The 13,158-nt window shown below is 46.1% G+C and overlaps 1 protein-coding gene across 1 annotated transcript; it reads left to right on the forward strand.

The window, feature by feature from the left end:
• Positions 1-573: 573 nt before the first annotated feature.
• rdh14a (retinol dehydrogenase 14a) lies at positions 574-5,112 on the forward strand. The gene is made up of 2 exons (XM_066679735.1): positions 574-961; positions 1,691-5,112. The coding sequence occupies exons 1-2, from the start codon at positions 683-685 to the stop codon at positions 2,306-2,308; spliced, it is 897 nt and encodes a 298-aa protein (XP_066535832.1). The 5' UTR covers positions 574-682; the 3' UTR covers positions 2,309-5,112.
• Positions 5,113-13,158: the final 8,046 nt, after the last annotated feature.

The following is a 13,158-nucleotide window of genomic DNA, read 5'->3' on the forward strand; positions in this document are numbered from 1 at the left end:
GAAATTCTTGAACGCGACCGTGACGTCACTGGTGGACAACAGCTGAACGACGCCGCGGTAAAACACCGTTATGACTGACTGTTATGACAGTATCTAGCTAAATAACCAACATTATTCATGACAATAGCCTAGCAATAGGCTAAACTCAAATGTAGAGGTACCGTTATTCTTGTAAATGTGATCGAAGTCGAACTCGAATTCATCCGACACTATAAACCTCCGTAATGCAGCTACGTAGCCGAGTATAATCTGAGACACCGAGTTTAGCGAGTCAAGCTAACGTTAACTAACACCAACTGGGGGGGACCAACGGTCTTTTAAACCTTATTGCTTGAATTAGTAAGAAATAACATGTTTAGCCAAATAACTAAAGCCCAAAGTCAACTCTGTCCAACAGCAAAAGAGCTGACACATACTGCTTTGTGAATCACGCCAGCGGTGGCTCATGGGTATTGTAGTTTAAAGTTTTGTTTACCGCTGTCACGCGCGTTTTTTCTCTACATCCGTATTCCGGCTGCAGCGCCGTGATTGGCCTGAAGACACCTACTCTCAGTACTGACCGTTCGCCTATAGGCCGGCTGCCTGTCAGCTGCCAATCCGCGCGGGATGGGCGGGGCTTGTAGGAATACGGGTGTGACACAGGTCTGACGGTCTCTGTTGTGATGCGGTGCTGTTTTTCGGGATGATGCGCGGAAAGACCGTGATCATCACCGGGGCCAACAGCGGTATTGGCCGGGCCACCGCGGTGGAGCTCCTCCGGCGCCATGCTCGGGTCATAATGGCCTGTCGAAGCGCGGAAAGAGCGGAGGAGGCAGCTGCGGAGATCCGGCAGCAGGCCGCGGCTGTGGAGAGCCCTCCGGAGGCCGAGCCCCAGATCTCCGAGCGCGGGGAGCTCATCATCAAACTCCTGGACCTAGCGAGCCTCGCATCAGTGCGCCGGTTCTGTGACGAGATCATTCGGGTAAACTACACATAACTACACACAGAACTGAAACGAGCTGTTTGGTTCTGCAGCCGCAGCTAATGCTAAATGCTAAGAGGATCCAGCTTTCACTGCAGCTATTTGGGTTTGTCTTAGAACGCCCAGATAGTGCCTACCTGTGTCCTACAATGCTCAGCTGGTGTCTACTTTTGTTGTAAAACGCTCGGAGGGTTCAACTGCATGTTCTAGAACCCCCAGGTGGTGTTTATTTATGTTCTAGAATGTTAAGTGCTAAATGACTGCAACAGGGCTTCAGCGTTGTTCTAGAATGCTCAGCTGGGCCTTGAGTGACCTAGAATGGACAAGCCAGGCTCCACAGTATTCTAGAACCCTCAGCTGAGTGTTGCTGTGTTCTAGAGCCCTCGGCTGCTATATATAAACATTCTAGAATGGTTAGCATTGCGTTCCTGTATTCTAGAGTTCTCGGCGGTGGGTTCCTGGGTTCCTGTATTCAGTTAAAACTGATTTTCAAGTGTCCTGCCCATTCATTCACAGCCACCAAAGCATTTCCTTTCTCATACTGTGGCAACAAGATTGTTATTGGCAGGCCCCTGAATTAAAAAGCCAGGGCACATTGAAAAATCTAGAGTTTCCTACTTTTAAATATGACTGTGTGGAGGTGTTCACGTGTGCTCATCTCTTAATGACATTATTTCCATCAAGACTTGACGGCAGCAACATTCCCCCCTCTGTGTTTTCTTAAAACAGGAGGAGCCCTGTATCGATGTGCTGATCAACAACGCTGGGGTGTATCAGTGCCCCTACACAAAGACAGAAGATGGTTTTGAGATGCAGTTCGCTGTGAATCACCTGGGACATTTCCTCCTCACACATCTCCTCCTGGACGTCCTCAAACGTTCTGCCCCCAGCCGCATCGTGGTGGTCTCCTCCAAGCTCTACAAGTACGCAGAGATAAACTTCGAGGACCTGAACAGCGAGCAGAGCTATGACAAAGCCTTTGCCTATGGTCGCAGTAAGTTAGCGAACCTGCTGTTCACGCTGGAGCTCTCTCGGAGGCTAGAGGGCAGTGGGGTGACCGTAAATGCCCTCACGCCTGGCATCGTCAGGACTAACCTGGGGCGGCACGTCTACATCCCGTTGCTGGTGAAGCCCCTCTTTAGTCTCTTCTCCTGGGCTTTCTTTAGGACGCCGGAGCAGGGGGCACAGACATCTGTCTACCTCGCCTGCTCGCCGGACGTGGAGGGGGTCCAAGGGAAGTGCTTCGCTGACTGCCGTGAGGAGGAACCTCTTCCTAAAGCCACAGATGAAGAGGTGGCTAAGAAACTGTGGGACATCAGTGAGGTGATGGTGGGCATCAGCAAGTAGAGGAGTGGCATCATCCAGCTCATCTCACATTTCCTCTGAAATCAAGGCTGATATATAGTGGGATGATGTTATGGCACAAACTTGCGCATAAATGTGTAAACAAACCTGGACATATAATGTGACACGCCCAGGATATTATTTCCACTAAGTGTTAAGCCTTATCTCATTAACAAATTATTAGCTGAGTACAAGCTCCTCTTTAGTTTACTCTGCCTTTCACTGTCAAGCAGTTCCACAGTTCCAGTCTTGCACTGGCTTGAGGGTGGACATTTTTACGCATGGTTCTCAAGTTAATAAACCAACCTCTTGCCAAACCAAACCTAATGCCATTTTTTTAAATTTCTCCTCAAGGTTTTCCAGAGCCCATGAGCAGAATTTTTGGTTTGAGATCCATGTATTTCATTCTCATTTGACTCCTCAGAATACACTGGTCATTTCTAAACAATTTGGGATTAATATCTAATTATGGTTTTCCTGACTGTGAAACTCCTGGACGTTTCTTTCCTGTGAATGTTATGGCAGGATGATCGTTTACAAGCTTGGTGTAAGTAGTTGAAACTTCCCACATTAAACATTAAACAGCTTAATACATTGGGGTATATAGGACTGAAAGGTTTGGTCATAAATTGCAATCCTGATTTATATATATATATATATAAAATTTGTAAAAATTATAGTGATTGTAATTTAAATCGCAATTATTCATTCATTCATTCATTATCTGTAACCCTTATCCAGTTCAGGGTCGCGGTGGGTCCAGAGCCTACCTGGAATCATTGGGCGCAAGGCAGGAATACACCCTGGAGGGGGCGCCAGTCCGTCCAGGTTCGTTAGAGTAAGTGTGAACGCTTCCTTTCAAACTTTGGTGCGGACCAAGAATGTTTCTACACCAACATGGTGCGGTGTGTTGAATGCAATATGCCCCAGATCTCCGAGCGCGGGGAGCTCATCATCAAACTCCTGGACCTCGCGAGCCTCGCATCAGTGCGCCGGTTCTGTGACGAGATCATCGGGTAAACTACACATAACTAACTACACACAGAACTGAAACGAGCTGTTTGTTTCTGCAGCCGCAGCTAATGCTAAATTGCTATTTGGATCCAGCTTTCACTGCAGCTACAAGGACTGCAGCTATTTGGGTTTGTCCCAGAACGCCCAGATAGTGCCTACCTGTGTCCTACAATGCTCAGCTGGTGTGTACTTTTGTTGTAAAACGCTCGGAGGGTTCAACTGCTTGTTCTAGAACCCCCAGCTGGTGTTTATTTGTGTTCTAGAATGTTAAGTGCTAATTGGATCCAGATTTCATAACTGCAACAGGGCTTCAGCGTTGTTCTAGAAAGCTCAGCTGGGCCTTGAGTGACCTAAAATGTGGGCAAGCCAGGCTCCACAGTATTCTAGAACCCTCAGCTGAGTGTTGTTGTGTTCTAGAGCCCTCGGCTGCTATATATAAACATTCTAGAATGGTTAGCATTGTGTTCCTGTATTCTAGAGTTCTCAGCGGTGGGTTCCTGTATTTGAACCCTCTTCAGCAGCTGTTTTCAAGTTACAGATACAGTTAAAAAAAAGTTCTAAATAATTTGATTGTTATGAAATAAATGCGGTGTGCAGTGTGTTGAATGCAATATGGAACCAAAGGCTCTAAACAAACCAAACACAGGACGTGACAGTAATCACGCCGCGAGGGAACAGAGTGCATTAAAAACAGTGTACCGAGGTCAATCCCAGTGTCCTCTCTCTAGTGGACCTTCTTTGGTTTGTGCAGTGGAGGAATTTCTCGTGCTGTTTGACTCCTTTATTCATTTTACCACCTCGTGCTATGTTTCCATGTTTGTGGTCCATTTATTTTCCCAGAAGTAACTGTGAAATACGATGTGTATGCCACTGATCTAATGATAATCTAAAAGCATAATAATGCAGTTACACCTCTGGAAGCAACATGGAGGAGAACCTATACACAGAGGCAACTCGAGCAGCTTGTACCAAGGATAACTGCTGTGTCTGTCGCTTGGACATGTTTTGGCTTTAATGAAGATGACTCTGAACATAAAGAAATCAGATGTAAACACTGAGAAAACAAAGTTAATTTCAACCGTCTGTTTCAACACTTGAACACAATCATCAAATATGGAAAGTACAAAAAAAAAAAAAGAAAGTCACAAGCTCACAGCAACATTTGAAATAATAAATCCCAGCTGTAATACTTCAGCATATTTACTGTACAAGCCTCGTCTGTGAGCTGTGAGGCAAAACCAAAAACAAAATAATCATTCATTAATCATGATGGATTTAAAATGATCAGATCAGTGATATTCATTTGTGGCCGTATCACACTGCGCTAAACCAAGCAAAACAAACAGTTAGTGAGTAATGATTTAAATATGGAGACAAGGGTTTCATGCTCTGCCTTTAGCACGCGGTGGGCGGAGATTTTCAAATACCACACCATAAACTGGTAAAGTTCTTCCTAGATCCTTGTGGTTTGACTGTTCTGACTGCCAAAAGTACAATATGTGTAATGTTAGAAAAGTTACAAAAAATCTAGAATTGGTTTTGCTTGAGTGGTGGTGGCGCAGCAGGTTAGTGTCGCAGTCACACAGCTCCAGGGACCTGGAGGTTGTGGGTTCGATTCCTGCTCTGGGTGACTGTCTGTGAGGAGTGTGGTGTGTTCTCCCTCTGTCTGCGTGGGTTTCCTCCGGGTGCTCTGGTTTCCTCCCACACTCCAAAAACACACGTTGGTAGGTGGATTGGCGACTCAAAAGTGTCTGTAGGTGTGAGTGAATGTGTGTGTGTCTGTGTTGCCCTGTGAAGGACTGGCGCCCCCTCCAGGGTGTATTCCCGCCTTGCGCCCAATGATTCCAGGTAGGCTCTGGACCCACCGCGACCCTGAACTGGATAAGGGTTACAGATAATGAATGAAATGGTTTTGCTTGAACGGAGGATAATGAAACAGAATACAGAACATAATAATGCTTTGCTGCCTCTGAGGCAGATTCAGTATTTTTCTGAACATTTGAGGAGGCTGCAGAATGTCAGACAGTAAAATTGTGCTGATGGGACATATTCTACAGAAGTACATTTTGCACACTTGATTTATGATTGCTGCTTCTGAAGACACTACAGGATTGTTACACAGTAATGCTCTGCTTCTTCAAAGGAAGCATTCATTCGTCCATATCCAGCCTACCTGAAATCGCTGGGCACAAGGTGGGAACACACCCTAGGACGCCAGTCCTTGGCAGGACGACACACACTCACACATTCACTCACACGCTCTCATGTATGGACACTTTGGAGTCGCCAATCCTACTACCAACACGTGTTTTTTGGACCATGTGAGGAAACCGGCGCTCAGAGGAAGCAATCGTGCTTTTCAAATATGTCTTAGCTTCTGCCTCAGAGGAATGTATTCTGTAGCTCCTTCACAGGGAACAGTCATAACTCGTGTGCAGTAATGTACTTCTTCAGAATCTGCGTCTGAGGCAGCTGGTTATTACCTCCATTCAAATAAATAATATAAATACAGGAGGTGCTCGGGTTACGTCAGTCCCGAGTGGTTACGACACATCTCCCATTTACTGTATAAAGCCTTGTTTCGACGTAAGTGGTTCTGCGTCGTAAAACGTTGTAACGTGAACTTCGTGTTTGGTGTGTGCAGCGCGGCGGAAGAATACACGGTTACGCGGCTCGGGACCGAGGAGGATAGGTGTGAGGATAGGATAAGTGCTTACAGTATGTTATTTATGTACAGTATGTACGTATATGTTCCGACTTACACCGAAAATCGGTTTACGACGCGACGTAGGAACGGATCAACGTCGTAAGTCGAGGACCCCCTGTACTACCTAGTGTTCCTTTGTGTATGCTTTTTTATTGCTGCATACTCCCATTGCTATCTTTGGGTAAGCAGTGATGCCGCTCTAAAATGCAGATCATGGGAAGCGCTAATGTCCTCCTGAAAAGCCAGCAAGATGGTGTCTCCAAAGCTGTTTCCATGTGATAGAGGAGAAGATTAGGATCCAGCAGTAGGTTTCTGTAAAAAATCCAGTGTGTTCTCTTCAGTATGAGTTTTTAAACACATATTATTACTTATAAAAACACATCTACCCTAGATTCTACAGATTTACTGTTTCTAAGGCCTTTTTTCCAAGTGATTTCTTTGTAAAACATTATGGAACACCTGTGGATTGTGGGTAAAATCCGGGTCTGATGCACTCAAGGACGGCTCAGTAACTGCTCCTAGAGGCATTCGTGGAACAAACAGAATGCACCGCAGCCTTGCGCACTACAGCCAGCACACAAAGGGTGCAAGTGCGAGTGTAAAGGGACAGGGCGTTTGAGTCCATGGTGGAAAATGAAGATGTTGTGAGACGGAAGATTGTTTACACAACTTGAGTCATACTTTGACTAATTGCAAGCGGGATGCTCATGTTGCACTGCCAATATTAATTCTGTCTTTGTCTTCTGGTTGGCCAACAATGTTAAAATAAACTGTCTGATAAAATAAGCTGACATTAGATGATATGAGTCATAGCTCCATACCCTGTACACGGCCTGAGAAACTCGGACTGCGCCGAGTAAACAACACTGTTAGCCTTAAACATCTTTCCCAGGCTGAAACTTGTTAGGTTTTTCATTATCAACCCTTGGTTACAGGTAGGTTCTGGGGTTGTGGGTTCAGTCCCCAACTTGAGTCACTGTGTGGGAGGAGTCTACTGTGTTCTCCCTGTGTCTGTATGGGTTTTCTCCGGATGCCTCCATTTTCTCCCACGACCCAAAATTGCATGTTGGTAGGTGGCTTGTTTATTCAGAAGTGTTCATAAGTGTGAGTGTTTTGTACCCCGTGATGGACTGATGTTCTTTTATGCTACAAAATTTACCCTGCTAAAAGCTAATAGGTCAGCAGATACCTCCCTACTCCCCGTGTGTAGTGCCCCAAGTAAGGCATGAAATAATGGCATCCACATATTTAATCGATTTCTTTGTTTTTATTCATCCATTATCTGACTATTCATTCATTCATTCATTATCTGTAAGCGCTTATCAGGTTCAGGGTCACGGTGGGTCCAGAGCCTTCCTGGAATCATTGGGTGCAAGGCGGGAATACACCCTGGAGGGGGCGCCAGTCCTTCACAGGGCAACACAGACACACACACACACACACTCACTCACTTTTGAGTCGCCAATTCACCTACCAACATTTATTTTTGGACTGTGGGAGGAAACCGGAGCACCCGGAGGAAACCCACGCGGACACGGAGAGAACACACCGCACTCCTCACAGACACAGGGAGAACACACCACACTCCTCACAGACAGTCACCCGGAGGAAACCCACACAGACACAGGGAGAACACACCACACTCCTCACAGACAGTCACCCGGAGGAAACCCACACAGACACAGGGAGAACACACCACACTCCTCACAGACAGTCACCCTGAGGAAACCCACGCAGACACAGGGAGAACACACCACACTCCTCGCAGACTGTTATGCAGAGCGGGAATCGAACCCACAACCTCTAGGCCCCTGGAGCTGTGTGACTGCGACACTACCTGCTGCGCCACCGTGCCGCCCTGCAGGACTATTTGCCAGTCAAAATCATACTTTCATGACTTATGTACACTAAGCAGCTAAGCGCTAAGTGATGGTCATTTAAAAACAGCAGTGTAGAAACAAATATTGGTCACTGGCTATTACAAGTTTGAAATATGCACGGTTAATTTCAATCTGGCATCAAATGTGAACGTAAACCACAAGAGCTTGGCGCTAAAGCTGTAGTAAACTTGATAAACCTGAGAAATGTATCTGGCTGTCAGGGTAAACGCTTTTTTTATGAAGAGCTTATGCCAGAAGAAGAATATCCCTTATATTTCCACCAGCCGTTCCAGTGTGTTCGGCGTCAGTCGGAGCGCTGTCACATCTTTCAGCGAAGGAGGCCGTTCTAACATCGAATTTTCCTCATCTGTATGGATCAGTAGGAATCATGGGGCGCAAGGCAGGAACATAACCTTAACAGGGTGCCAGTCCATCACAGGGCATCACAGACTCACACGTGAACAGTTTCACACACTCACACCTGTGGACAATGTCTCACACACACAGAAACGTGACAGTTTCACTCAGTTAATCCACCGTGGGAGGAAACCCAAACAGACACAAGAAGAACACACTACACTATGACCCAAGCTCAAGGTCAGATGCCACAATCACAGGGCACTGGTGCTGTGTAGGCGTGAGACAAACTGTTGTGTCACCAAATTGCCCACTTTTGCCTATGCTACTATTTTATAGGATGGGAATGCATTTTAATGCCAGGTGTGAAAAGAATCCATTCATTCATCCATTATCTGTAACCGCTTATCCTTTCAGGGTCGCGGTGGGTCCAGAGCCTACCTGGAATCATTGGGCGCAAGTCAGGAACACACCCTGGAGGGGGCGCCAGTCCTTCACAGTGCAACACACACACTCACACATTCACTCACACCTATGGACACATTTGAGTTGCCAATCTACCTACCAACGTGTGTTTTTGGACTGTGGGAGGAAACCCAAGCACCCGGAGGAAACCCACGCAGACACAGGGAGAACACACCACACTCCTCACAGACAGTCACCCAGAGGAAACCCACGCAGACACAGGGAGAACACACCACACTCCTCACAGACAGTCACGCAGAGGAAACCCACACAGACACAGGGAGAACATACCACATTCCTCACAGACAGTCACCCGGAGGAAACCCACACAGACACAGGGAGAACACACCACACTCTTCACAGACAGTCACCCGGAGCGGGACTCGAACCCACAACCTCCAGGTCCCTGGAGCTGTGTGACTGTGCCACCGTGTCACCCTGAAAAGAATCCAGTTAAAATATATTAAGATACAGATGTCGAGTGTAAACAGGCCTGATGATCCAGCAAGCACACGTTCAAAGCAACCTGGTATCTCACTTCCACACAACATACGCAGTTCTTTCTGGTGCTTTGAACGCGTACTTACTGGATCATCAGGTCGGTTTAACTGGATTCATTTTACACCCGTCATTAAAATGCATTCCCATCCTGGACAGATGAGATCCTACTTTACTTTCCATTGTAAAAAAGCACACAAATGTATACATCATTTTTTTTACTTCCTCTGATCAGCTGTAAACATGTACACCTGCTGCTACCAGTGTATTATATCGTTTCAAACCTCAGGAACACACGTTTAAAAGAGGCAGTGAATCATCTGAAGCGGCAGAGGAAAACTCAGCCTATCGCAACCACTGTGATTTCTGCACTGGTCAGTGCCATAACTGTCCACAAAAATATTCTGGATGCAACAGAGAATCCCTTTCATTCCTTGAGGTTTGATATCGGACATCCAAGTTCATCTGGGAAAAAGTCCAGCCACTCCTGCACTGTGCCTTATCTCGACTGGTTGCTTAACTATGGGGACATGGAACATGCATTCAGTTTACACTTGTCTTAAATGTGGACAGGATCTGTCTCCGAATGTGGTTTGAGTGATCGGATTGTGATTTATGTTTCTTGGGGGTGGTTACACATGGATTTTAATGTGGACAAGTGAACTCTGATCCAATCACCAAAAGTGCATCTTATGGCCAGGATTAAACAGGCCATTTTTACTGATAAAATCAGATTGTCCTCCCTGCTTTAAAGTAGGACAAATTGTCCAAACACTGGATTTTCTAGATAATCAGGATGGTCACAGGCTTTTGTTATATTCATTCATTCATTCATTATCTGTAACCGCTTATCCAGTTCAGGGTCGCGGTGGGTCCAGAGCCTACCTGGAATCATTGGGCGCAAGGTGGGAACACACCCTGGAGGGGGCGCCAGTCCTTCACAGGACAACACAGACACACACACATCTATGGACACTTTTGAGTTGCCAATCCACCTACCAATGTGTGTTTTTTAGACCCACGCAGACACAGGGAGAACACACCACACTCCTCACAGACAGTCACCCGGAGGAAACCCACGCAGACACAGGGAGAACACACCACACTCCTCACAGACAGTCACCCGGAGGAAACCCACGCAGACACAGGGAGAACACACCACACTCCTCACAGACAGTCACCCGGAGGAAACCCACGCAGACACAGGGAGAACACACCAACTCCTCACAGACAGTCACCCGGAGGAAACCCACGCAGACACAGGGAGAACACACCACACTCCTCACAGACAGTCACCCGGAGGAAACCCACGCAGACACAGAGAGAACACACCACACTCCTCACAGACAGTCACCCGGAGCGGGAATCGAACCCACAACCTCCAGGCCCCTGGAGCTGTGTGACTGTGACACTACCTGCTGCGCCACTGTGCCGCCCCCTTTTGTTATATTTAATGTTTAAATATGAAACATCATTCTCCAGAAATTACGATTCTAATCTCCAAAAATGGTTTCTGAATCCCGAAAAATATTGCCAGCATTCCCAAAATGTGACTTTACTCTCAAAATCAAACATTCTATTTGTGCCGTTTTGTCACTGTCCTTAAAAGCTCTCAGAGACAAGAAGAGAGGGATTTCCACATTCTGATGAGGGGTCTTGTATACAACCACAAAAATTCATCATGAAAAGGCGCATTAGGAACCTTCACTCGAGCCAAAGTTTATACAAATAATGAACGTCCCCAATGTTGTTCATTTCACATTATTTAAAAGGCTTTGTGCTCACTGGGGAGGCAAGGCTGCTGATTACAGTTCTGTGGATGTTCAGAATCTTATTCTGTAACCAATCTAGTTTAATTAGAGCAGTAAACCACACTGCACTGACTTCACTGCAGCTGTAGTTATGAGAGGCAGCAGTGGAACTGTACACTCACAGCACCACCCAAAACTCTCTCTCTCTTTCTCTCTCTCTCTCTAAAAAACGTTGATTATTTTGGAATGTTTTCTCTTTGTGTTAATGGGAGATTAAGGCTCTCTCTCAGAACTGCAGCAGCACTCCCTGATGTATTTGCTAATGTTTTTCCCACCTGTGTTTTTGTCGTTAGGGGGTTTTCAGGCTCATTTAGATGGGGTGGGGGTGGGGGGGGTGACTCTGTGTTGATCCAAAAAAGCCTCTCTGCCCCGGGGATTGTTAGTCAGAAAGCGAGGGAGGTCTTCAGGCGCTTGGCCACAGAGGCCAATGGCTGTTTGTTTTTGGAATAAAGAAAATTGCAGAGATTGTGAGCGTTAATGGCTTTAATGATGCATTCAGAGGTGATGCCACATGAGGGTTGCAGTGCCAAGCTGCTGAGAGAGAGAGAGAGATGGAGATGCTGTGGTTAGAGTACATGCTCTTTTTAGCTTACCATTCTAAGCTTTCATTTTCCTATCATTCATTCTTGGAAAAATATCCACAAATAAAAAGCTGGAAACTTAAAACGTGTAATTGTTTAAATGTATAATAACTGCACTAAAGACTAATAAAGTCAATACTCAGAGTTCCAGTTATGTTTGTCCATCATAATCATGTTCACCAGAGGAATTTCACCCCTCACCTCAAATATCTGAACAGCCAAGACATATTTTACTAATACAAGCTTGGTATTAACTGAGGTCACTTACTGAAGAGTCATTATTAGTTCTGAATTGTGCTACTTCAACCCAAAACTGCTACTTCATGCCAGAGAACACAGTTCCACTGCTCCACACTCCACTGCTGGGGTTCATACCCCTCTAAGTGATGCATCTACAAAGGCATGGAGCATGGTAACTGCAGTCTCATGTACAGCTGCTCCAGAGTGTACTCTTTCATGTCATGCTTTTCTATTAAGATGATAACTGTATATAGCACCTGTGTGTCTACAATTTGGGCAGCTTAAGTGGCCCAAATTCTACTGCATTTCCACAATTGAAAGTAGATAAATAAGATACCTGTGACATGGTCAAAATATTACACATACCAAGCCCAACAGCACTGTTCACTCCTGACTAAACAGCCACGTTCAGAACGAGCAGTTTCAGGGCCTGTTGCTTTAAATGAGCAATGAGTTTATCCCCTCCCAGCATGCAGCAGTGAGAAGTGAGACACAGAGACTCTTTTTTTATTCCATGTTTCTGATATTTTCAGCCATCAAAAAACTTCCTGGGTTGATGTTTTCCATGGTCTGTAAGTTAGGTAAGTAAGGTCGTAGCTCCAGATGCCCAAATGTATTTCCACAAGCAATGCGCTTATCCAGTTCAGGGTCGCAGTGGGTCCGGAGCCTACCTGGAACAACTGGGTGCAAGGCAGGAACACACCCTGGTGAGGGCGCCAGTCCTTCACAGGGCGACACACACTCACACATTCACTCACACCTACAGACACATTAGAGCCGCCAATCTACCTACCAACGTGTGTTTTTGGACCGTGGGAGGAAACCCACAATGACACAGGGAGAACACACCACACTCCTCACAGACAGTCACCCGGAGGAAACCCACAATGACACGGCGAGAACACACCACACTCCTCACAGACAGTCACCCGGAGGAAACCCACGCAGACACAGAGAGAACACACCACACCCCTCACAGACAGTCACCCGGAGGAAACCCACGCAGACACAGGGAGAACACACCACACTCCTCACAGACAGTCACCCGGAGGAAACCCAAGCAGACACAGGGAGAACACAGGTCCCCGGAGCTGTGTGACTGCGACACTTCCTATAAAAACACCCTATAAAATACATAATATACATATATAATGTCTCTTTTCATATCACAAATAGCCATTTTGTCTGTAAGAGGTTTGATGTGTGAATATGAACACACCCTTTGGTTTAGGTTATTCTTTCTTATATTACCTAGCCCCTCTCCTTTGCCAGCTGCATTTTACTGTGTTCGTATTAGATC

The sequence above is a fragment of the Hoplias malabaricus genome, chromosome 8, assembly GCF_029633855.1.
Source record: "Hoplias malabaricus isolate fHopMal1 chromosome 8, fHopMal1.hap1, whole genome shotgun sequence".
NCBI classification, from domain to species: Eukaryota; Metazoa; Chordata; class Actinopteri; order Characiformes; family Erythrinidae; genus Hoplias; species Hoplias malabaricus.